Source organism: Aspergillus stella-maris (genome assembly GCF_047715825.1).
Source record: "Aspergillus stella-maris strain CBS 113639 unplaced genomic scaffold BDV14scaffold_103, whole genome shotgun sequence".
Taxonomy (NCBI): domain Eukaryota; kingdom Fungi; phylum Ascomycota; class Eurotiomycetes; order Eurotiales; family Aspergillaceae; genus Aspergillus; species Aspergillus stella-maris.
Window position 1 is genome coordinate 1 of NW_027396897.1, and position 25,002 is coordinate 25,002.

Below are 25,002 nucleotides of genomic sequence, written 5' to 3' on the forward strand. Positions count from 1 at the left end.
TCTGAGAACCCCATATACTGAGACGGGTCTTAATCGTACGCTCTCCAACCTTAATCCCATATCGATTGCTGATGATATCTGCAATAGCACGAGGATTTGTGCCAGTTTGGTATAGGTTAGAGATCTCTGCCTGAAAAGGCTCAAGATTTATAGATGGCCGAGGCATTCTGTAGTCTTATTTAAACAAATAGGAGATTATATTAAGAATTAAAAGAGATATTAAGGCAAAGCTTACAAGGTAGGCGGTTGATTAGGCGGTATACGCTTGATTACGTGTAATAAGAGTTATTGCCCTTTTGTTCGAACAGTATGCCGTATATAGTTCAGGCCCACCCGCGTATGACATAATGTGCCTCGTCTGGAACGTGACCTGATTAATCAATCTTCTGCATTCCAAAACAAGGGCCAGCTTGCATCTTCTCATATTTTTACTACTTATGTCGCTTCATTAAGAATTTTACTCAAATATACCGTCTACACCATGGCAGTGCCCGCAGACCAGCGAAACAAGATCCTCCGGGTCTTAATGACCTCCCTATTACTCGACCTTGTATGGCTTCACTTCCACCTATACTTCCAGCCTACAAAGCACTAACAATCGCAACAGATCTCATTCACATTCATCCTCCCCCTCTTCCCCTCCCTCCTAACCTTCTACCGCAACTCCGACCCCTCCTCAATCTCAACCCTCAACAAAATCTTCGACTACCTACATGCCTACAAAAACGCCTTCGCCAAACCCATCGACTCGAGCTACGACATCGTCCTCCTAGGCGGCGCGTTAGGCTCCCTATTCTCCCTCCTCCAAGCAATAGCAGCCCCATTCATCGGACGTCTCTCCGACAAATATGGCCGGCGCGCTGCCCTACTGGCCTCAATGGCCGGGAACACACTCAGCGTCGCGCTCTGGGTTGCCGCAACAGACTTCCGCACGTTCCTAGCCAGTCGCGTTGTTGGTGGTCTGAGCGAGGGCAACGTCCAGCTTGCGCATGCCATCGCGACGGATATTTCCGACCCCAGTCAGCGTGGGTCCTATATGGCCCTTGTCGGCGCATGCTTTAGTATTGCATTTACGTTTGGACCGGCGCTGGGCGCTTATTTGTCTACCATTACGAGTGTTGCGGCGAATCCATTTGCGACGGCCGCGGGGGTTTCATTGGCGCTTATACTGCTCGAGACGATCTATATTTATGCGCGGTTGCCGGAGACGCATCCGCGCCTGACGGGTGTGGGTGCGCAGTTGGAATCGGAGGCCTCCAAGGGAGCGGGCAAAGATGCCAAGGGAAAGAAGAAGGTCAACGGCGCCTTGGAGCCTCAAGGAAAGCAATACACGAATAACCCTACCATCCTGAATATCCTGCACCTCGCCTTCCTCCTTCCCTTCTCGGGAATGGAGTTCTCGCTCCCTTTCCTAACGGCGACGTTCTATACGAACTCTACTGCCTCCCCCGCGGCACTCAATGGGCGTCTTCTTTCGACCATGGGCCTAATTGCTTCACTGCTTCAGGGGAGTATAGTCCGCCGGCTCAACCCACTTACAACCGTGCGCATCGGCGTTGTGTCAGCAACGATATCCTTCTTCCTTCTTTCGCGCGTAACCAGTCTTGCAGGACTGTATACCGCCGCTTCGTTCCTAGCCGTAACCAGCGCAACGGTCGTCACGGGGCTGAATAGTCTGGGCTCTCTCGAAGCGCGCGAAGAAGAGAGGGGTGTTGTGCTAGGCCGACTCCGGAGCTGGGGCCAGGTTGGCCGCGCCGCGGGGCCGGTGCTCTTTTGCTCGTTGTTCTGGTGGGTTGGAAGGGAGGTTGCGTACCTCACGGGGAGTGTGGTTATGGTGGGAGTTTGTATCGGTGTTTTTGGGGGGTTGAGGAGGCCGGTTGTTGCTAAGCCTGAGGCAAAGAAGGCGTAATTTGATGATTGAGTGCGCCTCTTGGTATATCAGTGACTCAGATTGACCTGTAATGTATTGTATATCTAGTTTGCATCAAATTGGGATGGTTTCCGATGCTGGTCGTCGGATTGAGTGATCATAAATCATCTAAATTGACATAGCGCATGAATTGTTCATATTCAATTGGGTATGGGTATAAGTAAAGTAATAGTACAAATCAGAGTAAAGCCTGACTATAATGGTGAAAGGAGATTGTCCAGAACAGCAAATAGACAGATATAACGTACACATCTCACAACTCCAGTCCAGGGTCTATCCTTATTCGCAAGCTGCGCAAGACTCCATAGGTGAGACAGCGAACAGCCTTTATGAAGACGACCCCTCCCCGTCCCGCCGCCACCGTCCATGGTCCTGTCCCTGATGATGGTGGTGATGGTGAGCTGAACACCCGACAAGACCGGGCTGCGGCTCATTCTCTAATGACCCTCTTGCCTTTCCGATAAGCCAATCCGTCAGCGTAACGAACTTCGCTGTGCGCTCCCATCCGCTTGCGTCCTCGGCATGTTCGATCGTCTGTGTAAGAACTCGGCCTTCCTCGTCGAAAGAAAAGATGAATAGGCCTGTGAACTCGTCGTCGCGGGAGAGTTTGAAGATTGGTGCGTCACCGCCCAGCAGGACGGAGAGACCTTTATTTGTCCCGGTGCTGGCTTTGCTGTTGGCCGTCTCGTTTGTGGATGGTGTACCCGAAAGCTGTGACGGCGATGATGAAGGGCTCGAAGACTTGAAATCCGGCACAGCAGACCTCGACTTCGACTCACTCGCTCCATGCGTCCGTTCCGTCCGCCACCTAACAACCAACCTCTCGTCCCCTCCCTCCCCACACCCACCACCACAATCATGCGCCGTCTGCTGCGCGCCACCGCCATGTCCTTGCCCCAGTACCGTTCCCGCACGTACAATCCGCTCGCTGAGAATTTGCAAATTGACGTTCCCGACCAGCGGGACGCTACTCCATGCTACTGGGACGGCCCAGAGCGCTGCGCGGTAGAGGGTTCGGCCTTTGACTGTTGGTAGGTGCGGGTGCGTTGAGGGGAAGAGGTGCAGTGTTACGCTTGGCGAGAGGATGTTTGGTGGCAATGGGTTTGTGAGGATTGTTGGGAGGAGTGGGGAGAGCGTTCGGAGGGCTAGAGACACAATACAGTTAGCTGGATTGGTTCTTTGCTTTCGGAGGTATAAGTGTAAGAGGATAGGAACTCACTATTGCCGAGCTTGATGATCGGCTCATCGGGTGGTTTATGATCGCCTTGGTTTCTATTTAAATTGTTTGTGATGGAGTATTTGGATGTGAGCCCCGGTTGGGCAGGGTAGACAGGTATGCAATTTTGAGGCGAGCGGTCACGACGGACTTCTGATGCGAAAGGGCGGACTTGTGAGGATGCGCATCTTGAACTGCGGATGGATCGAGGCCGCCGGTGTAGATGGCGACGGGTGCGAATGACGCGGGAGGAGAGTGAGGGGGAGGAGTTGGAAGGGATGGCGAGCTTCGGCATCGCGAGGGTTGGGATTATCAAACTAATGCATTAGAGTACTGTGGTCTTTGAAGGGGGGAGTGTACAGAGTAGATGTTAAAGAAAAGTCGAGAAGTATCGGAGTAAGCAGAAGAGAAATTGGTTGAAGAATGATGACGTTGACCCACCGGCACTTACTAGTACTACTCCAGGTACACAAGTCGCCAATGAAACAACAGCATTACCAACTTCACTCCAGATTCATGGTATAAAGCAATCTAACCAAGCTGCTAAAAGCTAATCATACATTTCATCAAAATGCAAGTTCGTCGTCGTCGTCCGCCCCCGTATACCGCCGCTCAGCCAGCTCGCGGATCTTATCCTCCAGCACGCCCCGGTTATACCGCTGTGCAACCTTGACAGCTGCCTCGACCATCTTGCCATTGCGGTCTTTCATCATTTGAACCAGTTCCAATGCCTTCATTCCGCGCTCTTCACCTTCACGGCATTCAATAGCAAGAAGCTGTAGGAGGAGCTTGTCTAGCTCTAGCTCTTTCCGCGAGAGCTCAGCGCGCTGTGTTGCCGTCGCATGCGTAGACGAGACCAAGTCTTGGAAGAGGGAAAGTAGCAAGTTACCACGGACAAAGGATTCCTCAAGACGCATGCTATCGTTACGCGCCGCAGTAGTTTCCTCTTCTTCGTCTCCTGATGCCTTGCTCGGCTTGTCGGAGATAGGTATCCGGAACTCGAATTCGCTGAGCATGGGGCGCGGGAAGTACGGGTACTTATCTCCTCCCTTCAAGATGATGCAGTGGAATTTGTCTTGTGCGACTGCGACTGGCCAGTAGGTTTCTTCTTTGCGTCCGCTTGCTAGACGCTCTAGTTGCTTTGTGTCGAGGAGGGGGACCCAGCGGGCTTGACCTTGCGTGCGCCAGTGTTGGAGGATTAGGAGTACGCCTTCAGAGTCGTAGATGCAGGGGTCCTAATCCTGTTAGTACAGCCTTGCAAAGCGATTTGGCGAAGACTCACTCCTGTATCGGTGAAGAACACGCTCTTCAGCTCAGCATCTTCCGGAAGAGCAACGACGTCCTCGTTCTGGCAGATCTCATCGCGCTTGACGTTCTCAACCGAATACCGCAGTGTCGCCATTCGGCCATCACTACCTAGTGGTCCATTTCCAATGGTCATGACATAGTCTCGCCAGGCGGCGCATGTCACGGCCGGGCTCTTCTGTCGATACACCTTGAAGGGTGTGCCGTATAGTGTATATACGCGGACGTAGTCCTTTGTTGTTACTGCAACGATGTACGAATCGCTAAGCGCCAGCGCTGATATCGTTAGCTTCGCCTATCAACTGCGGAAAATCCATACCTCGGATGTTCTCTCCTTGCGGCAGTTGGGTCCTCCAGTCTGCCCGGGTGGTCCATGTCTCGTGTGGACGGTAAAAGATCGTCGCAGGGCTGCCGTCACTAGGGTTGTTGGAGAATAGAGCTCCGTTTTCATCTGCTATCGTTAGCTGTGGTCCAACTTCCGACAAGGCGACATACTAAGGCACGCCCGATCATAAATATACGGGTCTGTAAAGTGGAAATCACGGTGCAGCTCCCGGTCGTAGAACTCCACTGTCACCGTGTTATGCGTCTCTTGGTCGACGGTCCACACGGCTCCCGTCAGGTTCAAACCTATATTGTCAGTCCACCATTCTCAAACAGCAGATGAAGAGCCTACAGAGGTACCGTCGGTTTCCTCTCCACGGTGTGCTCCCAGGCTGAAGCGGCGGATGAACCTTTGGCTTCGCGAACGATGTGAACATCCGCTTATCCATGTGCCCGTCAATATCACCGAGATGGCCATTTGTACGCTTTCCGTGTCCATTGATTCCCTCTGCGTAGCCTGCACCATCATCATCGTCAACAAAGTCCGCCATATCCTCGTCGTACCCGAGGATATCATCTAGCGAGTCAGGGCTCCCCATTCGTGGCCTTTGCGGCATTTCCTTTGGTCGGTTCGTCAATGGCTTCCTCGCATTATCGGAGATTTCAGTCAACGCGCCTGGGAATATAGGAGCGGCTTGAAGCGGCTTGTTAAGCTGAGCCTGGTGGTCGTTCGACAGAAACCCATCGTAGATAAAAAGTTCGCCATCAGATGTCGTAAGTGATAGAGCGTTCTTGGTCGGATGCCAGTCGAGGTTGATAACATTCGGGAAGTCATATCGGTGAAGAACCTTCTGCGCCTTGCTCTCCCAGAGCAGAACCTGTCCATCCTTCGCAGCAGTCACCAGGAGCGCCCCATTAGGAGACCAGCTCAGGGCTGTGATGTCTCCGTTATGACCATCAGAGAAAGTCATCTCCTTCTTCCACTCCCCGACAGAGTAGACCGCAATATCCCTCGTCGCTTCAGCTACTGCAAAAGCAGTCCCGTCAGGATGCCATACCACCCTCGCAGTCGCTTCTTCCTCAGGCTCTAGCCGTCGAATAACACCGTCTAGCTTCTTCACCAGTTCGGGCTCCTCCGTGTCCATGGAATAAAGGTATACAATGCCGTCCGTGCACGAAACCGCCACAAACCGCCTATTCGGATCGAAAGAGATATGTTTCGTGCCTTTGGCTTGTTCACGCAGGTACTTGACCTTTGTCATATCGTCGATGTTCACGAGTTTCACTGTAAGCTCGCTTTGCAGCGTTAGCACTAGCCAAATCATTCTATACAGGAAGTGGTTGGTAACTCACTCGCTCGCAACAGCAATCCACTCCTTATCCTTTGAAACAGCAATATCCCGTACCGGTAGCGCGCATCGTACGAGTAACTTCTCCATTCGTCCCGAGGGTATTTCGTACTGCCATACTGTTCCGTCTTCGGCGCCCATGAAGAAGTATTCGTTCTGCAATCATTAGACCACCACAACTTTGACTGTTTTCATAGCTTGGTGAACAGCGATTCCTACCGTAGCGCCTATCCCGAGATGTCCATCAGCGCCCTCTTCCACGGTCTTCGGCTCGCCATCTTGTCCGACGGTGTATATTCTAATCGCGGAGTTCGAGCCGCCAGTGACAATGTATCGGCCGTCGGGTGTATATGTTAAGACTGTTGTTCCGGGTGTATCTATGGAATTAAGCAATGTGTTAGCGAATGCAGGTGCAAAGATCATTGGCAGTTTCCGATGGATGAAACTCACGGGCTGGTCGACCCCTGGGTCGCATTGGTTCAGACATATTGAAGTTTTATTAAGTACTGAATGAGATGATGAAATCACCGATCTCCCTTTAGCATGTCGTATTAAACTTCTAGACAATTGCTATGGAGACACCGCGGAGGAGCGCAGGTGTCGGTCCGGGAGACGCGTCGGGAGCGCGACGCGTTTTAGCCGTATCGGGTAAAAGGCGGGCTTAGGGCACAGGGTCAGGGCACAGGTACATCAATGATTCTAATTTGACTATCAATCTCTAATGCTACTAGTCTCTTTCCCCTCCATCTGCCGTTAAGAAATCAAAGTCAGCTCCATCTTGTGCCTGGTTAACCGACCGCTCATACAGCCCGCGGTACCCCCTCTGCTTCGGTTTCTTTTCTACTTTCGTAGCCGCTACCCTGGCTTCAATCCGCTTCTTCAATTCTTCATCTGAGATTTCCAGACGTAATGTCCTACTCTCTACATCGCATGTGATAATATCACCCGTCTGGACAATACCAAATGGCGACTCCGGCACCGCTGACTCCGGCGAAACATGCAGGATGATCGTCCCACCAGCTGTACCAGACATTCGTCCGTCCGAGATGCGCAGCATGTCTTTTACGCCCTGACTTGCGAGCTTCCGCGGGATTGGCAGGAGACCGGCTTCCGGCATCCCGGGGTTGCCGATTGGGCCGATATTCTGGAGAACAAGGATCGAGTCTTTTGTCACTTCTAGATCTGGGTCATCGATGCGCTTCGCAAGGTCAGCGGAGTTGGCGAATACAACCGCGGGTCCCTTGTGCTTGAGAAGACTGCGGTCTTTTGAAGCTGACGCCTTCATCACTGCGCCGTTTGGTGCGATGTTCCCTGTAAGCACCACCAGTGATGAGGTTGGGTAGAGCGGGTTTGATAATGGTCTGATGATCTGGCGGGATAGAGGGAACTCTTTGAATGGTGAAGCGTCGAGGACTTCACCTAATGTTTGGCCAGTTATGGTCTTTGCTGACAGGTATAGGAGTGGCCGCAGAGTGTGTAAAAGCGCTAACATGCCCCCGGCATTATGGAAATCATTCATGTAGTTGTCACCACTGGGTTTGAGGTCCACAAGCAGTGGTGTCTTGCGCCCAACTTCTTCGAATGTCTGCAGTGTTATGACGCCCTGGACTTTAGGATGCCGATTCGCAATAGCCATCAGATGTACCACTGCATTCGTCGAGCCGCCAATGGCCTGCAGAACGATGATCGCGTTGAGAAAAGACTCCTTCGACAGAATATCCTGCGGCTTCCACTTTTCACGAGCTGTCCGTACAGCATTTGCTCCCGTTTCTTCCGCAACTCGGGCTCTAGCAGAGGATACTGCCGGCGCGGATGCTCCTCGCAGGGGCATCATACCCAGCGCAGCGGTGATACAAGCCATGGTACTTGCGGTTCCCATGACACCGCATGTGCCGATCTAGGCTTGTCAGCATAATCCTAGCCATTTTAGGTTCCAGGGCTTACCGTCGGCGCAAGTTCCTCATTTATCTCAGAAATCTCCTCGATATCGATCTCGCCAGCTCGGAACGCAGCCCAGTTATTGCGGCAATCGGTGCAAGCGCCTATTCTCTTCCCTCGATGGCTACCGGGCATCATGGGTCCGGTGATTAGAGGAAGAATAGGCTTATTCGCTGATATACCCCCCATCAGTTGCGCCGGAACAGTCTTATCACATCCTGGACTTGTCAGTCCACGTCAAACCCTTGTTGTAAGAAAAGGAAGAGAGCATACCCCCAATCATAACACAAGCATCCAACGGCTGCGCCCTGATCATCTCCTCCGTATCCATACTCATCAAATTTCTCAAAAACATACTAGTAGGCGCCGAGAACGACTCGGCAACACTAATGGTAGGAAATTCAACTGCCAATCCACCATTGAGGTGAATCCCCCGCTTAGTAGCCTCAATAAGCTGCGGGACATTGCCGTGGCAAGGGTTGAATCCCGAGTAGGTGTTTATTATTCCGATTATGGGGCGCGATAGGGCATCTTCGGAGTATCCTAATGCTTTGACGAAGACTTTGCGCAGGAAGAGGGAGAAGTGCGCGTCGCCGTAGGAGGTTAGGCCTTGGCGGAGGCCCGATGTTGAGGGGATGGGTGTTGACAGGTCGTAGTCTCCTGCGATGGGAGGTGCTTCGTCTTGCGACATGATTTCCTGCGTTGTATTTGGTGAGCTGAGAGGTACATACTGAAAGGGTAGATCCTGGGCTGGCACGCATTTATAGTCTTTATGAGATCGGCTCAGTTGCATCGGCACAAGTCCGGGACGGATTCTTCTCCAGAAATCCACACTGGTCTTGTTCTCCAATGCCCGCTCTTGGGCTGTCACAGGATGGGTCTTGCTTGTTATCTACTGTTCTTCGATTCGCTAGATTACTCCGCAGTCACTCTAGGTATAAGCGTCCCAGTACTTCCCCGCATTGTCAGTGCTTTATCCGCTGCCATTTGTTGCCAAATTACTCTATATTCTTCAAAACCATTGCCTCAAGTTCTATGTACATCATGAAAAGAATCGTGACGATATCCTCACTCGGATATCATTCTTCGGCATAAAAGCAGCGCTCGAGATCTTGTGCTCTGGGATCTTCAACTCCTTCCCTTTCGCCCCTGTAACCTGCCAAATTGATATAATAGCAGCCGATAATGCGAGGATCTTTTTCTCTGCAAAAGCCCGTCCCTTGCAAGCAGGCATTCCACCTCCAAATGGAGTCATCGTATCGAATTCGGCGCGTTTTTCGCCGGTAACAGGGTCTATCTTGAGGAAGCGAAGGTGGTTGAATCGGTCTGGATTGGAGAAGTATGTGGGGTCGTTGTGAACGACGCCGTGAGGGATTATGAGGAGGTCGTCTTTTTTTAGAAAGTATGAACATTGTGAGGAGCGGCCAGCAAATTTGGCTTCTTCCTCCGTCTCGGTGACGGTTAGGTCTGAGGTTAATTGTCTAAACGAAAGACCAGCCGAGTCCAGTCGTAATGTTTCGTAAAAAGAAGCTTTCAATAGCTCGCACGACTCGAGCTTATCAACATCAATGGAAAGTCTAGGTGCTTCCAGGATAGGGAACCCGGTTTCTTCTCTTGTTGGTCTTGACACCTGAACGAACGGTGCGATCTCTTTTCGGACGTCCTCTAGGAGTGTAGGGTTGGTGTATAGACGGAGAAGGTGGTAGAACACAATGTTTGGCGAGTTTCCATTCATGGCCCAAAGGAGAGCTAGGTGCGCAGGAGCGCTTTCACGTGGCGACAATCCCAACTCTTTTGCCTTTCGCACACGGTTCTTGATCGGGTCCGAGACGTCGTCAAGGTCGCGGAGATCGCGGAACTCCATGGGGACACCCTTGCCCTCGTCCCACAGCAATAATGCTTGATGGAACACAGCAAGAGTATCGAGGAGCTTGTCACGCGCAATATAAGCCTTCGATATTCCCGGTGTCAGATACCGAGGAGGGCCCATCGACAGCGTCGCAAACTGATCATCCATGCTCCAGACATCTTCAAGCAAGTTAGGAAACGTATCCAGAATAGCCTGACCAAACAGCGAAGTAGTTGTCGCCGTTCCAACAAACTGCCTGATCAGCGTAAAAAAGTCCACTTCACAGGTTGGCTGCTGCGTCCCCTCAACAACAGAGACATCGGCCGGCCGCTCCCAGAGCATCTGGTCAATAGCCGCCGCGCAGAAAGTAACTAGGTTAGGTGTCTCCCTCTCAACGAAACGCCCAGCGGCCGTTGAAGTCTGAGTCAGGGACGGTTCATGCATGAATTGGTTCGGGATGTTGTGGATGAAGACTTGGTGGTCTGAGGCACTCAACTTCTCAAATACGCCGCGGTCTCCGAGGACCTTCTTTGAGATGTGCTTGATTAAGGGGGCTGTTGTTACTCCTCTAAAGGTCAAAACGGATTTGATCATCGACGGGGACATGACGACGTTGTGTCTTGCGCCACCCATCACGATGCTGAAAACAGCCTCGTTCAGTGTGTTCCTGTCACATCACAGTCAATTATAATCCTAAAGAAGAGAAACGGTTGTACTTACTTGGCACTCTCGAGGAAATCTATATGGTTCCTCGCAAACGACAGACTGTGGCCAAACCAAGGTATCCAGTATGGCACTATCCTCGGCCGGCGCGGCTGCGCTGTCTCTGGTGCCCTTGCCGCATAGCTCTGAAAACCGCTGGAAATGCGCGTAGCTATGATGATAACCACTGAGGCGAGTAACGTTGTCTGAATTACCGAGTTCAGCTCGAGCCCCTCGTAGGCTTCTCGGATGGTGTCCATGGCGGTCTGTTCTTTGTGTCTCTACCTCTGGGAAAGGAATTATTAAGTTGAAGTTGGGAAAGGGAGGGATATCCCCGCCGGAAAATTATGATAGGGAAGTGATCTCTATATGTTTATCCATCGGAACATTTATCGAGTGTGACTGGGGAGTTTTTTGGTAGAGTGAGAAGTTGGACAAACTTGGAAGTGGTGGATATTCACCGTACGGTAAATTACAGCTTACATCAGCATCTTGCGCTGGGTTCGAAACAATGAAATGATATGGGATGACAGGAATTGAATGTGCTTCATAATCAAAGATATAGAGATGAATTTATTCTTCATAAATACAGTAATTGATATTGATTATATACAGAGATAAGAGTGTAAGTAGCACTTAATGCTGGCTCTTCAAGGCCTTCTGCAGCGCAGCGCTCTCAGCTTCATACTTCGCGATCTTCTCCTGCGAGCTGTAGACCTTGTTCAAGAGCCACTGAATTCTTCCAGTGAGCTCGCGTGGTTGCTTCGGGAGCTGTCCAAGTACACGGAGCTCTTCTTCGTATCCTCCAATGCTCTTGTTCTCTTTGCCGATTAGTTGCGCTAGAACCTCAAGATCCAAGCGGTTGCTCAGGGTCTTGTTCTCGGTCAATCGCTTGAACACAGCCTGGTAAACTGGTCTGCCGGCCTTGACGCGTTCAGGAGAACCGTTGACACTGACAATGGAGATAAGCTCTGCTTGCTCGAGGTCACGAAGGACTTGGCCACCGGATTTGAAAAGATCGGATTGGAGGACGAGGTTGTAAGGTACGCTGCCATCCTTGGAATGTGCAATGGTCTTGATCAGATGCCAGGCCTGCTGGTGAGTCCAGGACTGTGAGTCGGTCTCGGGCGTCAAGATAAACATCTTTAAGATTTCAGAAGCCGACTGCTCCACGATCTTGGTCACAGCGCCGCGAGGTGTTTCTCCGGCTTCAATGCGCACGGCCATGAATTCAAGATCTGTGACGCGTCCGCCCAAGACTTCAATACAGCTATCCAGCTCTGACAAGTCTTCTTCCTTACTTGGCTCACGGTGCTTGCTTTTGGCTTCATGTTCCAAATGGTTGAGCACATACCTCCGGCCAACATCAAGAGAGCAATCGCCCAAGGAAATGGTGCGGAACACCGAGTTAGGCAATGCCTTGCTCAGAGGCTTGGAGAAAGAGACATCAGTGGTCAAGAAGATGACGTGTGCAATGTTTCCGGTCGTCAGACCAGCGGCCCATTCTGTGATCTTGTCGTAGACGACACTGCCGTCAGGGTTGTGAAGGTAGTTGTCGATAACCACGACCGGGCGCAATTCAGGATGGGCCTCCAAGTACTCGTCGTCAGAAAGCGACGCATCCGCATCAGTCTTCTTCCTTTGCTCTAGCGTGATTCTCTTCAAAGCTGTAGCAGTGTTGTTCCAGATGTTGCTGAGCTGAGCATCCAGGGTCTCGGAGAATCCGGCCTTGGTACCGATCATTCCTTGCGCCGCTAGATCAATGAAGCTGCTGATACTGTTCATCCAGGAGAAGATCGGACGGTAGCCAACTTGGCTAGCTGCCCGGGCGATCTTGGCCGTGTCACCTTTAGCCTCCTGGAGCTGTTTGCAGTCGATAACAAGCTTGTGCTTGTTGGACTTGAGGGTGCGGTCCAAGACCAACTCGCGCTTGCCTGAGCCGCGAGGACCGTGGATTACAATGAACGTCTCGGCGCTCTCAGTCAGCCATGAGTTGAGTTGCTCGATATCGCCCTGACGGTCCTCCCAGATCGCTGTCAGTCCCCCAGTATCTGACTTATCCTTCCCGAAGTAGATATTTGCTTTGCTGAACTGAGCTCGAATCCACTGGAGTACGCTGTTTCCTTCAGTGTGTAGCGTTGCCTTGACTTTCATTTTAATGAAAAAGGTACGGATAGGGTCGAAGATAGTCACTGTAACGGCGGCGAGAATAGCAGCAACGGCAGGAATGACAAGACGAGGATGGCTCAAGAGCCAGTCCTTGATCATCGACAGTCTAATCTTCCGCTCATACTTGATCTTGACGCGGGTGCCAGACTTGCCGCCACCTCCCTCAGGAGGTATAGTAAACCCATGCACACAGTTCTTGGCTGTAACAGCATTGCTAGGAAGCGAGAATTCTACCAACGCATACCTCGGTGTGACCTTCGAATCTGCCGGCTGCGGCTCGATATCCCTGAGTTTCCCGTATCGCCGGAACACCGAATATAGCACTTCCGTGCTCAACTCTGTCGCCGAACCCTCCGGTACAGCCGTGTGAAACTCAACTCGAATCCGCTGGCTAGGAATGCGATAGAGATCCTCAATCCACGGCCTGCCCTGCACCTGCGCAGCACTCGCCCGCTGCAATGGGTTGAACCATGGTCGAAGAGGGTATTTTTCTAAGTGGTCCTTAATTGCGGCCTCGATTTCATTATCTGTTGTTCCTGCTTTGCGCGCATACTTAACGAATGCGCCGCCTTCGCGGAACCGGGGAATGATGTCTTTGACGTCGATGCCCAGGCCTTTCGGTAGGATTTGGCGGATAATACGTGGTGGATCTGAGGCTGCGAGGTGTGGTCGGTCAATGCGCTTCAAGGCTTTCTCGTATGAGTGTGTGCCGTTGAGAGGACCGAGGAGGAGCAGCCATTGAAGCTTTGGTGGGAAGATATCTATATCGTTAGACCAATTGTAAGATTAAGATATAGCACAGTTTACTCACTATTCACGAAAATCAACCCCTCATTTTCAGCCAGTTCAATATGCCCGGTCTCTAGAGAACTAACATGCGCCGAACTCAGGGAACCTGTATCCGATGCTGCAGCTGTCGCTGCATGTCGGGCGAATATAAAAGGCTTAGGAGCCCGATAAGCAGCTGAAGCAATCGGACTCTTCCAACATGGAAGACGCTGGTAACCGTGGGACGCCCTGCCAGCAAACAGGGCTCGCATCATGATTGCGAGAGTTGAAGCATGATGGAAACACAGGACGAGTAGAGCCGAAGAGGAGCCTCGATCTGGTTTGCGATGAGTGACGTCAAGTGATCGTACCAGATCGAACCGGTGGGTTTGTTACGGGTCCGTTTTGGTCTTGTCATAACAGCGAAACTTACGGGCATCATGGGGGAAGGGCGGAAACAAACAGGGCAAACGAGACAAACATATTTTTATTATCTCCGCAGCTATCGCGGGTCATCACCGCAATTACTTCGATAAACATCTACAACATAGACACAAGCATAGACAAGATGGGCTGGCTCTGGAACTCTTCAAGCTCGAAAAAGGACGAGTCACAATCGACTCAATCGACACCTCCTTTACCCGAAACCCTCCCACTACCACAACCAGAACAGGCACCGCGAAAGCTCACCCGCGAAGAACAAGCAGACGCCGAATTCTCACAACTATGGGAGAGCTTAAAATCAGACGTTAACAAAGCCGATAAATCCGCACAATCCTCAAGCGCAAGCACAGCTGTGACAGCAGCAGCAACTCAATCCACACCACAATCCCCAAACCCCTCCGTCCCAGCCTCAATAGCACCCGAATCACTCTACGCAGACGAAATGTCCTGCCGCTCCGCTTTCGACTACGCTTTTTTCTGCCAGTCACTAGGCGGCCAGTTTGTGAACGTCTACCGCTATGGTGAAATGCGCTCATGCAGCGAGCACTGGGAAAATTTCTGGGTTTGCATGAAGACGAGGACGGCTGGTGATGTTGAACGAAGGAGAGCAATCAGGGAACATAATCGGAAGAAGGCGATCAAGTATAGGACAGGGCCGAGCAGTGAGGATGTCTGGGATATCAGGATGGAGCCAGTCAAGGATGCGTTCCAGGGGGATTTCAATACGATGTGGGAGTCTTTGATGGAGGAGGACGCGGAACGGTAGATGTTGAGGTAGAGTGGAGGTGTCGGCTTCCGGCGATGACATAGCCTCGTTAGGGACTTTTGATTATGTGAGTGGTGTTTTAGCTATTCCTGCAGTTGTCTTTGTACTGATGAGTTTTAGAGATACCTTGGCCTTCCTTCCCTTTTTGAGCTTCGAGATGTACAATAACTGTATAACATGGAGATATCACCATTAATGAATAAAGACAAAGACGAACTCCCTTCTTCACCTCCTGCAGATCCCTCATTCATGAGCTCAAAGAAGTCCTCGACAGTCTACTTTGTCCTCGCAAATAACACAAAGCACCTGCAACAAGATAACAACCATTGTGCACACTTTTGTCCGCACAGCAAACATGAAGCTACATAAGAGAAACCCGCGCTCGACCTCGCGCGCCCATTTCCCATACCAAAAGTGTTTTGCTCTGCCCTGCTCAGCTCAGCATATATTGCCGAGCGCAACTATAACAAGCGAAACTTATATGTACTCGACTCGACTCGACCATTGATCATTGATCAGTTACATGATGTCGCTCTATACCTTCGTCGACCAAGTGGCCGACATAATCATGTCGGTCTTCACGCAGCGCTCATCCAGAAGAAACATCTTCGAAGGCAGCAGCAACGACAACGACGTCTCGCACCGCCGGAACCGGCTCAAGGAGCAGCGCTCGAACGCTGTTCGTGCTACCGGTGAAATGGGCCATGGTCCAAACTCAAACTATATCTACCCCTATGACAAGAACTATATCCCCGATGAAAACATTGATCCCAATGCAGAGCGATACTTCCGCACCTCGCAGCAACATCGCAATGTCCACTGGGGTTCTATTGAGGAAATTCCAGAGGGCGCATCGATGCCCTCAGCCCCCGGGCTAAGCCAGTACCACCAGCGGCGGAAGAAAGGCCGGAAGTCGAACTACGTCTATGGCGCTGGGAGTCCGAGTGGTGGGAGCCCCGGGGGTAGTCGCAGCGGCAGCCCGACGGGCTCGGCGGGCTCAAATGACTCCTACGACGGGCAGCGGTATCCGCCTGGATGGTATGGGCGGTTCTCGCGCGGTTCTCGATTACCGTCACCTAGGAGTTCACGGCCTAGCTCTGCCCAGGACCAATATGGGTATCCTCGTTCTCCTATGCATCACACGCATATTCCTCGAAAGGGTATTTTGAAGCCGCCGACGCCGAAAGACGACGAGATGCTCATTCGGAATCTGTGGACTATGTTTGCGTTAGCTGAGCAACGGCTTGATTACATGTATGAGTTTCTGTCTGGCGCTGTGGTGATCGGTGAAGATGTGCTTAATTCGATGCTGAAAGCGGGCGAACTGTCCATGGTCGAAGAGGCGACCAGGCGTGCGCGGAGGATGAGCGAGCGGCAGAGACAGAATTACCAGGCTGAGTATCGGCCGACGAAGGTTCCTGTGCCGCAGAAGCAATATAGTCCTACTAAGAGTGTTCCGAGGCATGCGCGGAGTGAGGGGATGAGTCCGCCTAGTTCTGCGAGAAGCAGTCCTTCTGGGGTGAGGATGGATACGCTGGAGGAGATTGGGGAGGAGAGTTGAACTTTCTTTAGTTATAAACGTTTTTGATTTTGATTTTGATTATGAGGTGCTCGAGGGAGTATGGCGTATAGAACCGCGAGACGTTCAATCATTGTCTCACCCACAAGCTGGCTTGGGGCTATCCAGCGTGACACTGCCCTAACAGCATTGCCGCTTCGCTCGCTTGAGCAGATTGGCGAAGAACAACCCAAGGAAAGAGAGACCTGCCGGTAAAGAGGTCCCATTACTGTCTCTTATATATACGACGAAACGAATATATCATAAATATGAACTGTATTGCTGAAATAATATGTACAACGAATAGTAGATGATGATAGCACACGCTCAACACCTTGCCATATTTTGTTAACGAGAAAACAACGCTGCGACAACCAAAAGCATCAACTCCCTTTTGTGACAAGAGAAGATAAAGTAATCCATCATAGACAGGAAATAATGAGAAACAAGATAATAGATGTATCAGGCTTGTAAATCGAAAAAATTTCCCCTTCTAACCATGACCATGCAGGTAACTGTCGTAGAGTACAATCCCACCAAACAACATTTTATCCCGCTGATCCAGAAGCAAAGCTTGTTCTTTTTGTTAGTTTCGTTTTCGACATGGTAAAATTCATAGATCATCGTCATCGAAATCATGAGACATGAAAACGGATCTGTCGTCGCGCGGAGCCTGTCCTGCGTGCCGAAATTCTATTTTGGGTTGCATAGTGAGCTTATGCGGCAATTGTTACGGTCTGCTCGGTGGCCTGGCGAACAGCGTCGATGGCAGGGCGGCGGATGATACCACCGGTCACGGGAAGCTGGGAGCTGATGCCGGAGAGGAAAGTGTCGACCTCACGGGCACACTGGCGACCTTCGTTGATACCCCAGACAATGAGAGACTGTCCACGACGGCAGTCACCGGCAGCGTACACGCCGGGGACGTTGGTAGCGTAGTGGCCAGGAGGAGTCTTGACGTTCTTGCGGGCGTCACGCTCAATTTCATCGCCAAGGAGACGATCCTCAGGGCCAAGGAAACCCATGGAGAGGAGGACAATGTCAGCAGGAAAGAACTGCTCACTGCCCTCGACGGTCTTCATGTCCCAGCCACCAGTTGCGCTCTTGGTCCATTCAACACGGGCGGTGTTGATACCCTTCACGCGGCCGTTGCCATCGTCGACAAACTCCTTGGACATGATGCAGTACTCGCGAGGGTCCTTGCCCATGTGAGTCTTGACCTCAGAGTGTCCGTAGTCGACGCGGTAGATGCGGGGCCACTGGGGCCAGGGGTTGTCACGGGCACGCTCGGGAGGAGGCTGAGGCAGCAACTCAAAGTTGACGACAGACTTGGCACCGTGGCGGACGGAGGTACCAATGCAGTCGTTACCAGTGTCACCACCACCAATGACAACAACGTGCTTGTCCTTGGCGGAGATGTAAGCATTATCGGCCAACTCAGAGTCAAGGAGAGACTTGGTGTTCTTGTGCAGGAACTGCATGGCAAAGTGGACACCATCAAGCTCACGGCCAGGGACCTTGAGGTCACGAGCGACAGTAGCACCGGTGGCAATAATAACAGCATCGTTGGTCTTGCGGAGGGACTCCAAGGAGACTTCGCTGTCGGGGCCAACGGAAGTGCTGGTGACAAAGTTGACACCCTCGGCAGCCATCAGGTCGACACGGCGCTGAACAACCTTCTTGTCAAGCTTCATGTTGGGAATACCGTACATGAGCAAACCACCGACGCGGTCAGCACGCTCATAGACCGTCACGTTGTGTCCAGCCCGGTTAAGCTGATCGGCAGCCGCAAGACCAGCGGGACCGGATCCAATGATGGCAACAGTCTTGCCGCTGCGGACGGTAGGGGGACGAGGAACCATCCAGCCCATTTCGAATCCACGGTCAATAATAGCACACTCAATGGACTTGATACCGACGGGTTCTTCGTTGATACCCAAGACACAGGCACCCTCACAAGGAGCTGGGCAGACACGTCCAGTGAACTCGGGGAAGTTGTTGGTCATGAGAAGGCGGTTGAGGGCATCCTGCCATTGATTTTGGAAGACTAATTCGTTCCATTTAGGGATGATATTCGAGATCGGACATCCAGTTTCTGATTGACAGAAGGGTACACCGCAGTCCATGCAACGAGCCGATTGATACTTAAGTGCATCGTCGGTTAGGCGGTTGGAAAGTTCCGCCCAGTCACGTGTTCGGGTAGCCGGGTTGCGGTACTTCTCACTGCGGCGGTTGTACTTCATAAAACCGCGGGTCTTGTCAAGGATAAGAGCGGTTCTCTTCTTCTCGACCTTGGAGTCGGTAACACTGTCTTCGATGTCCAGAAGCTCGGCCTTCTTGCCATCGTCTTCAGCCTTGGGCTTCTCCTTCTCGGCAGGGGGGCTAGCCAGCTGGGGAATGGTGGTCTCAGCCTTCTTAGCCGCGGCAGCCTTGGCGGCTTCTTCCTCAAGAGTGCGCTTGTAGTCAATGGGCAGAACCTTGACGAAGTGAGGAAGCGCGCGAGTGAAGTCCAACAAGATACGAGCGGCCAGCTCGGAGCCAGTGTAGTGATGGTGGTCTTCGATCAGGCCACGGAGGAAGGCGATTTCAGCAGGGTCCTCGAGGCTGGAGCACTCAACCATCTCCATGTTGACCTTGGAAAGGAAGTCTTGCTTCATGTCGAGGATGTAAGCGATACCACCGGACATACCAGCAGCAAAGTTACGACCAGTCGAGCCGAGAACAACGACACGACCACCAGTCATGTACTCACATCCGTGGTCACCGACACCTTCAACAACAGCAGTAGCTCCAGAGTTACGGACAGCGAAACGCTCAGCAGCAACACCGCGGAAGAAACAAGTACCGCGGGTAGCACCGTACAGACAGGTGTTACCGACGATGACATTCTCCTCAGCCTTGTAGGCGGCACCGCGAGGGGGATAGACAATAAGACGCCCACCAGACAGACCCTTACCGACGTAGTCATTGGCATCACCCTCGAGCTCCAGAGTGATACCAGGAGCGAGGTAGGCACCGAAGGACTGACCAGCCGAACCCTTGATGTTGGAATGAATGGTGTCCTGGGGAAGACCCTCTCCGCCGTAACGACGGCTGACCTGGTATGAGAGAGTGGCTCCCAAAGCGCGGTCAGTGTTAACAATGTCGCACTCGACACGGCAGGGCAGACCCTTCTCAAGAGCAAGTTCGGACTCGGCAATGAGCTTGTTGTCAAGGCGAGTGTGAAGGCGGTGGTCCTGTTTTCGTACGTTATAAGTCGCTACACCGGGGCGAAGCGAGTGAGCAGGAGTGAGAATCAAAGATAAATCGATGTTCTCTTGCTTGGGGTTGCTCAAATCGTCCCTGGTCTTAAGTAGTTCCGCGCGACCAACCATTTCGTTGATGGTGCGGATGCCAAGCCTTGCCATGATTGCTCGAAGCTCATTGGCTATGTAGTAAAAGAAGTTAATCACGTGCTCCGGCTGACCCTGGAACTTCTTCCGCAGCTCAGGATCTTGAGTCGCGATACCAACCTATTCAATTATTAGCTTTAGACCATGTACGAAGGATTAGGGGAGGCGTACGGGACAGGTATTAAGATGGCATTTTCCTAAAGAAACAAGTTAATTTCATGAAGCGAAAGGTGGGAGGGGGTGGGAGGGGACGGGAGATAACATACGCATGAAAACGCATCCCATAGCGATCAAAGGAGTGGTAGCGAAACCGAATTCTTCAGCACCGAGAAGACAGGCAACAGCAACATCGCGACCGGTACGAATCTGTCCGTCAGTTTGAACAACTACACGGCCACGGAGGTCGTTAAGGACCAGGGTCTGATGAGTCTCGGCAAGACCCAACTCCCAAGGAAGACCAGCATACTTGATACCAGTCCAGCGAGAGGCACCAGTACCACCGTCGTGACCAGAGATCAGAATGTGGTCGGCCTTGGCCTTGGCAACACCAGAAGCGACAATACCAACACCGACCTCGGACACAAGCTTGACTGAGACACGGGCGCGGGGGTTGGAGCACTTGAGGTCGTAGATGAGCTGCTTCAAATCCTCAATGGAGTAGATGTCGTGGTGAGGAGGAGGCGAGATAAGACCGACACCAGGCGTGGAGTAACGGGTGTGGGCAATGGGACCAACGACCTTGTGGCCGGGAAGCTCACCACCCTCACCGGGCTTAGCACCCTGGGCCATCTTGATCTGAAGCTCATCGGCATCAGCGAGGTAGTGAGAAGTGACGCCGAAGCGACCAGAGGCAATCTGCTTGATTGAAGAGCGCATAGTGTCTCCGTTCTCCATGCGCTTGCTGCGCTCTGGGTCTTCACCACCTTCACCAGTGTTGGACTTTCCACCAAGGCGGTTCATCGCAACGGCGAGAGTAGAGTGAGACTCCATAGAGATCGAACCGTAAGACATGGCCCCAGTGACAAAGCGGCGGACAATCTCGGTCCAGGGCTCGACCTGGTCGATAGGGATGGGGGTTCGCTGCTCAAAGTCAAACTCGAGCATACCACGAAGAGTGCAGTTCTTGATCTGCTCGTGAGCAGCCTTGGCGTATGCCTCGTAGGACTTGTCGTTCTTCGTGCGCACAGCATCCTGAACGTTGGCTATGCTGACGGGGTCGTTGACGTGGTCCTCACCACCGTCACGCCAGTGGTACTCACCGGTCTCGGTCAACCCGGGAATATCGATGATGGAGCGAGATGGGTAGCCGCGCTCGTGGATGGCAAAAGCATCCTGAGCAATCAGCTCGAAGGTCATACCACGGATACGGCTGGCAGTACCAGCGAAGCAGCGGTCAATAACGCTGTCGTCAATACCGAGAGCTTCGAAAATCTGAGCACCCTTGTAAGAGGCCAGAGTGGAAATACCCATCTTACTCATGACCTTCAGGATACCACCGTCGCAAGAAGCGCGGTAATTCTCAATGACCTTCTCGTCAGAGAGTTCCTTGCGGATCAGGTTCTCGCGGTTCATCTTGAGAATGCACTCCATGGCGAGGTAAGGGTTGATACCATCGGCACCGTAACCGACAAGAACACACATGTGGTGGACCTCACGAGCTTCAGCAGTCTCGACGATCAAAGCAGCGAGAGATCGCCACTTGTTGCGAACCAGGTGGTGGTGGACGAGACCAGTGGCCAGGAGAGCAGACACTGGGACTCGGTCGGCAGAGGTGGCGCGGTCAGAGAGGATGAGAACCTTGTCACCCTTCTGGATAGCCTCGGTGGCAGCATCGCAGATGCGGTCAAGAGTCTCAATGTATCCGGGAACACCCTTCTTCTTCTCGAAGGTGATGTCGATGATGCTGACGGTCCAATCCTTGTGGACAGTGTTGACGTTCTTGAGCGCGTTGAACTCGGGGATGGTCATGATGGGAGAAGGAAGAAGCATGCGGCGGCACTGCGACGGGTCCATTGCCAGCAGGTTACCCTGAGGACCGACGTAGCACTCCAGAGACATGACAACAGCTTCACGGATGGGATCGATAGGGGGATTGGTGACCTGAGCGAAAAGCTGACGGAAGTATTCGTACAAGAGACGGGGTTGTTTAGCAATGCAGGCCAAGGGAGCGTCATTACCCATGGAGCCGAGAGCTTCCTTGGAATCAGCACCCATAGGGCCGAGGAGAAGTGTGACCTGCTCGAAGGAGTATCCGAATGCCTTGAGACGCGGGTCATTCTGGATAGTGCTGTTGTCGAGATCGTGGCGAATGTCCACGTTCTGCTCAACAAGCTTCTCCGTGACGGCTGGGAGCTTCACAAGTTCCTTGTTCAACCAACCGCTAAAGTCCTGGCGGTGGGAGACAGTGTACTTGAGCTCAGAGTCATCGATGATGCGACCAGCGACAGTGTCGACTAGAAGCATCTTACCGGGCTGCAGGCGGCCCTTCTGAATAACTCGCTCCTGGTCAATGTCGACAGCACCAACTTCGGAGGCGCAAATGATGCGGTCATCGTCGGTAACGTAGAAACGGCAAGGACGCAGACCGTTACGGTCCAAGTTAGCACCACAGTAGCGTCCATCAGAGAAGGTGAAGAGAGCTGGACCATCCCATGGCTCCATCTGGCAAGCAGCCCACTCGTAGAAAGAGGCCTTGGCCGGGTCCATGGCTGGGTTGTCCTGCCAAGCCTCAGGAATCATGATCATGACCGCTTCAGGCAGGGAAAGGACACCGTTGATCATGAGTAATTCCAGGACGTTGTCGAAAGCAGCAGAGTCAGAACCACCATCTTCAACAATGGGGAGCAAAGACTCGAGCTCGTCACCGAAGATCTCGGACTTCAGCAGACCTTCACGCGCGCGCATCCAGTTCTTGTTTCCTCGGAGGGTGTTGATTTCACCGTTGTGAGCGGCCCATCGCAGAGGTTGTGCGCGGTCCCAAGAGGGGAATGTGTTGGTAGAGAAACGGGAGTGGACAAGAGCGAAGTGACCCTCGTAGTCGACGTTCACCAAGTCATGGTAGTACTGGTACACCTGAATGGGGGCGAGCTGACCCTTGTACACAATGTTGCGGTTGCTGAGAGAGCACAGGTAGAACCAGTTGGCAAGACCAATGATGTGTGTGGCGCGCTTTCGCAGAACGTACAGCTGAAGCTCGAATGTCTTTGTGTCGAACTGCTCTGGATCAGTAATCTCGGGCTTGTTTCCCTCTCCGTAGGCGGATGACAGCACAACGAAAGGCTGCAGGATTGTGGGCTCCCGAGACAAAGCCGCAGGACCAAGAATAGTAGAATCGCGAGGAACCTCACGCCATCCTAGGGTCCGCAGTCCTAGCGATGTGGCAATTTCCTCGAATTGTTTAATGGACTCCTTTAGCGACTCTTCGTCGGGCTTGAAGAAGAGGTTACCAACGGCGTACTGGCCGAGGGGAGGGAGTTCCAATCCGACTTCGCGCGCAAAGTTTTTGATGAAGAACTTGTGGGGGATACTGGTCATTACACCGGCACCGTCACCGTCGCGCGCATCCGAACCGACAGCACCTCGGTGCGTCATGTTACAAAGCAGATTCCGGGCTGTAGAGCGCGACTTGTTAGTGCGCATACTTTAGATCGCCATTCCAAGAAAACTCACCATCGCTAACAATCTTGTGACTAGCTTTGCCTTTGATGTTACTGTACGAAAGCGCCGTTAGAATATATCCTTCCCGTGCCAATTACTGCGGCGCGGGCGACTTACGCAGCGAAGCCTACACCGCAAGCATCCTTTTCATATTCCGGGTCATAAAGACCTTGCCGCTCGGGCAGAGTGTTAGCCCAGCCATAACCCTTCTTTGGCTGGTACTCCGAATATTCATTCGGGCTCTGCTCCTCAACTAGTGTTTGGCCATAGATTTCCTCCAAGTTCAGACCCATTCTTCCGCCGGTGGCCGACAGAGAATGGAAAGGCAGAAACTGGGGGATTGCGCTGTGGTGTGTTGGGGTCGGCCGCCGCGACTAGGTTTGGGCGGGGCACAAGTCGTGATGTATGGGGGGGGGAGGTTAATGGGTATGTCGTCAATGGCGGAGCGTGGGCGGAGACAATTGCAGATATGTATTGCCCAACGTCTGGCTCCGGGGATGGCTGAGTAAAAGTGAGAGAAGGGAGGGAATAAGAGGGAGAAGATGAGGAGGGAGAGCCAGAAATAAGAGGCCGTGGTGAGGGGGAGGGGGAGCTGCGTAGTAAAAAAAAAAAAGTGACTGGGCGGGAGGACGAGCAGCAGCCAGCCAGCAGCACGGGAGGCAGAGGTCCGGGGAATTCACCTTGACCCTCCGATACGGGTATGGGTATGGGTATTGTACTTTACAGTCGGAGAGGCAGAGCAGCAATTCATGAGATCACGGGCTGGGGGGTCACCATGGATGGATGAATTAGGCAAAAATACAGTGGTGGAGATCGACGACAAGGCATTTCCACCGTGGCAAATTGTCGTTTGCTTGAAAGACCTGCCGACTCCGGAGTTAAGAAAGACCACTGTAGTACTTAAGGGCAGAAGAAGAAATACAGCCTGCATGGCCAAAAGAAAGCGACCTTTCATTCTCCACCAGTACGAAGCTGTAGAAGGCTACCCTACCTACAGCAAGTTGTTGGCACAGCAGAGCGTTTTCGGCGGCTTCCGCTCCTGGTCAGGGAGCATCCGCCACTGCGCTACCCTCGGGAGTACTTTGGGACCTCAGGTACTCGGCACGGATTCACATGCGAACCCGATTTCAAGCACATTTTGCTTGCTATTGAACTTTCAACTACGGACAGGACAATGTGCGACCAAATAAATGTCTACAGAAAACTTTGCAGTCATGCCCACGTATAGCCGCCAAGATTATTGCTCATTCCAGCAGTTTGCGACTGTGCATGCATCAGGATGAGGGAATCCGGGACGCACTCCAGACCTGGGGAGCAGGTCAGAGATAAGCAGCTGGCAGCCAATCACGACAAAGGCTTTTCAACTCTTTAACCAAGAAGATTAGGTTTCTCCTACGTCAAGATCCAAGCTAGTGGGGCCGGAGAAGCAATAAAAAAGAAGGCCACGCTAGGGAGCATCAAGCTGGTATCCGTATTACCATTTATTTTACACAGCACTCTCGGCATTTGCCTACTGCCAGCATCGGAGTCGTCTCTGAATAATTTCTAGTCCGTGGCATGCTTCAGTGCATAGTCCGAATAATAGTCCAGTGGACTCATCAGTTAAAAGTGCTAGTCCAGCTAACTAAAGACCTT

General features: G+C 52.3%; 8 protein-coding genes across 8 annotated transcripts; 3 read left to right on the forward strand and 5 right to left on the reverse strand.

Moving 5' to 3' along the window:
* Positions 1-416: 416 nt before the first annotated feature.
* On the forward strand, positions 417-2,019 carry BDV14DRAFT_11097 (putative tetracycline transporter). Its single transcript, XM_073765677.1, has 2 exons — positions 417-550; positions 608-2,019. Exons 1-2 carry the CDS (start codon positions 482-484, stop codon positions 1,907-1,909), a joined length of 1,371 nt encoding a protein of 456 aa, XP_073622366.1. The 5' UTR covers positions 417-481; the 3' UTR covers positions 1,910-2,019.
* A 64-nt stretch (positions 2,020-2,083) lies between these two features.
* On the reverse strand, positions 2,084-3,544 carry BDV14DRAFT_11093 (uncharacterized protein). The gene is made up of 2 exons (XM_073765676.1): positions 3,150-3,544; positions 2,084-3,075 (listed from the first exon to the last, which is right to left on the reverse strand). Exons 1-2 carry the CDS (start codon positions 3,439-3,441, stop codon positions 2,258-2,260), a joined length of 1,110 nt encoding a protein of 369 aa, XP_073622367.1. The 5' UTR covers positions 3,442-3,544; the 3' UTR covers positions 2,084-2,257.
* A 1-nt stretch (position 3,545) lies between these two features.
* BDV14DRAFT_11092 (chromosome segregation protein) lies at positions 3,546-6,684 on the reverse strand. The gene is made up of 8 exons (XM_073765674.1): positions 6,575-6,684; positions 6,344-6,501; positions 6,129-6,280; positions 5,128-6,071; positions 4,947-5,081; positions 4,771-4,902; positions 4,429-4,727; positions 3,546-4,381 (listed from the first exon to the last, which is right to left on the reverse strand). The coding sequence occupies exons 1-8, from the start codon at positions 6,609-6,611 to the stop codon at positions 3,713-3,715; spliced, it is 2,526 nt and encodes an 841-aa protein (XP_073622368.1). The 5' UTR covers positions 6,612-6,684; the 3' UTR covers positions 3,546-3,712.
* A 156-nt stretch (positions 6,685-6,840) lies between these two features.
* Positions 6,841-8,773, reverse strand: ilv3C (putative dihydroxy-acid dehydratase). The gene is made up of 3 exons (XM_073765687.1): positions 8,336-8,773; positions 8,069-8,280; positions 6,841-8,021 (listed from the first exon to the last, which is right to left on the reverse strand). Exons 1-3 carry the CDS (start codon positions 8,751-8,753, stop codon positions 6,852-6,854), a joined length of 1,800 nt encoding a protein of 599 aa, XP_073622369.1. The 5' UTR covers positions 8,754-8,773; the 3' UTR covers positions 6,841-6,851.
* A 331-nt stretch (positions 8,774-9,104) lies between these two features.
* BDV14DRAFT_193774 (RNA12 protein-domain-containing protein) lies at positions 9,105-13,825 on the reverse strand (the record flags this gene model as incomplete). Its single annotated transcript, XM_073771826.1, has 5 exons — positions 9,105-10,578; positions 10,632-10,892; positions 11,302-12,996; positions 13,027-13,543; positions 13,594-13,825. The coding sequence occupies 5 exons, from the start codon at positions 13,823-13,825 to the stop codon at positions 9,105-9,107; spliced, it is 4,179 nt and encodes a 1,392-aa protein (XP_073622370.1).
* Positions 13,826-14,077: 252 nt separating this feature from the next.
* Positions 14,078-15,048, forward strand: BDV14DRAFT_11136 (EMI1 family protein). Its single transcript, XM_073765691.1, has 2 exons — positions 14,078-14,827; positions 14,881-15,048. The coding sequence occupies exon 1, from the start codon at positions 14,119-14,121 to the stop codon at positions 14,758-14,760; it is 642 nt and encodes a 213-aa protein (XP_073622371.1). The 5' UTR covers positions 14,078-14,118; the 3' UTR covers positions 14,761-14,827; positions 14,881-15,048.
* BDV14DRAFT_11137 (uncharacterized protein) lies at positions 15,049-16,327 on the forward strand. The gene has a single exon (XM_073765692.1). It carries the CDS (start codon positions 15,284-15,286, stop codon positions 16,319-16,321), a length of 1,038 nt encoding a protein of 345 aa, XP_073622372.1. The 5' UTR covers positions 15,049-15,283; the 3' UTR covers positions 16,322-16,327.
* A 263-nt stretch (positions 16,328-16,590) lies between these two features.
* Positions 16,591-23,979, reverse strand: BDV14DRAFT_184704 (glutamate synthase (NADH)). Its single transcript, XM_073770556.1, has 5 exons — positions 23,485-23,979; positions 23,380-23,420; positions 19,977-23,321; positions 19,882-19,907; positions 16,591-19,830 (listed from the first exon to the last, which is right to left on the reverse strand). Exons 1-5 carry the CDS (start codon positions 23,658-23,660, stop codon positions 17,035-17,037), a joined length of 6,384 nt encoding a protein of 2,127 aa, XP_073622373.1. The 5' UTR covers positions 23,661-23,979; the 3' UTR covers positions 16,591-17,034.
* Between the last annotated feature and the right edge of the window lie 1,023 nt (positions 23,980-25,002).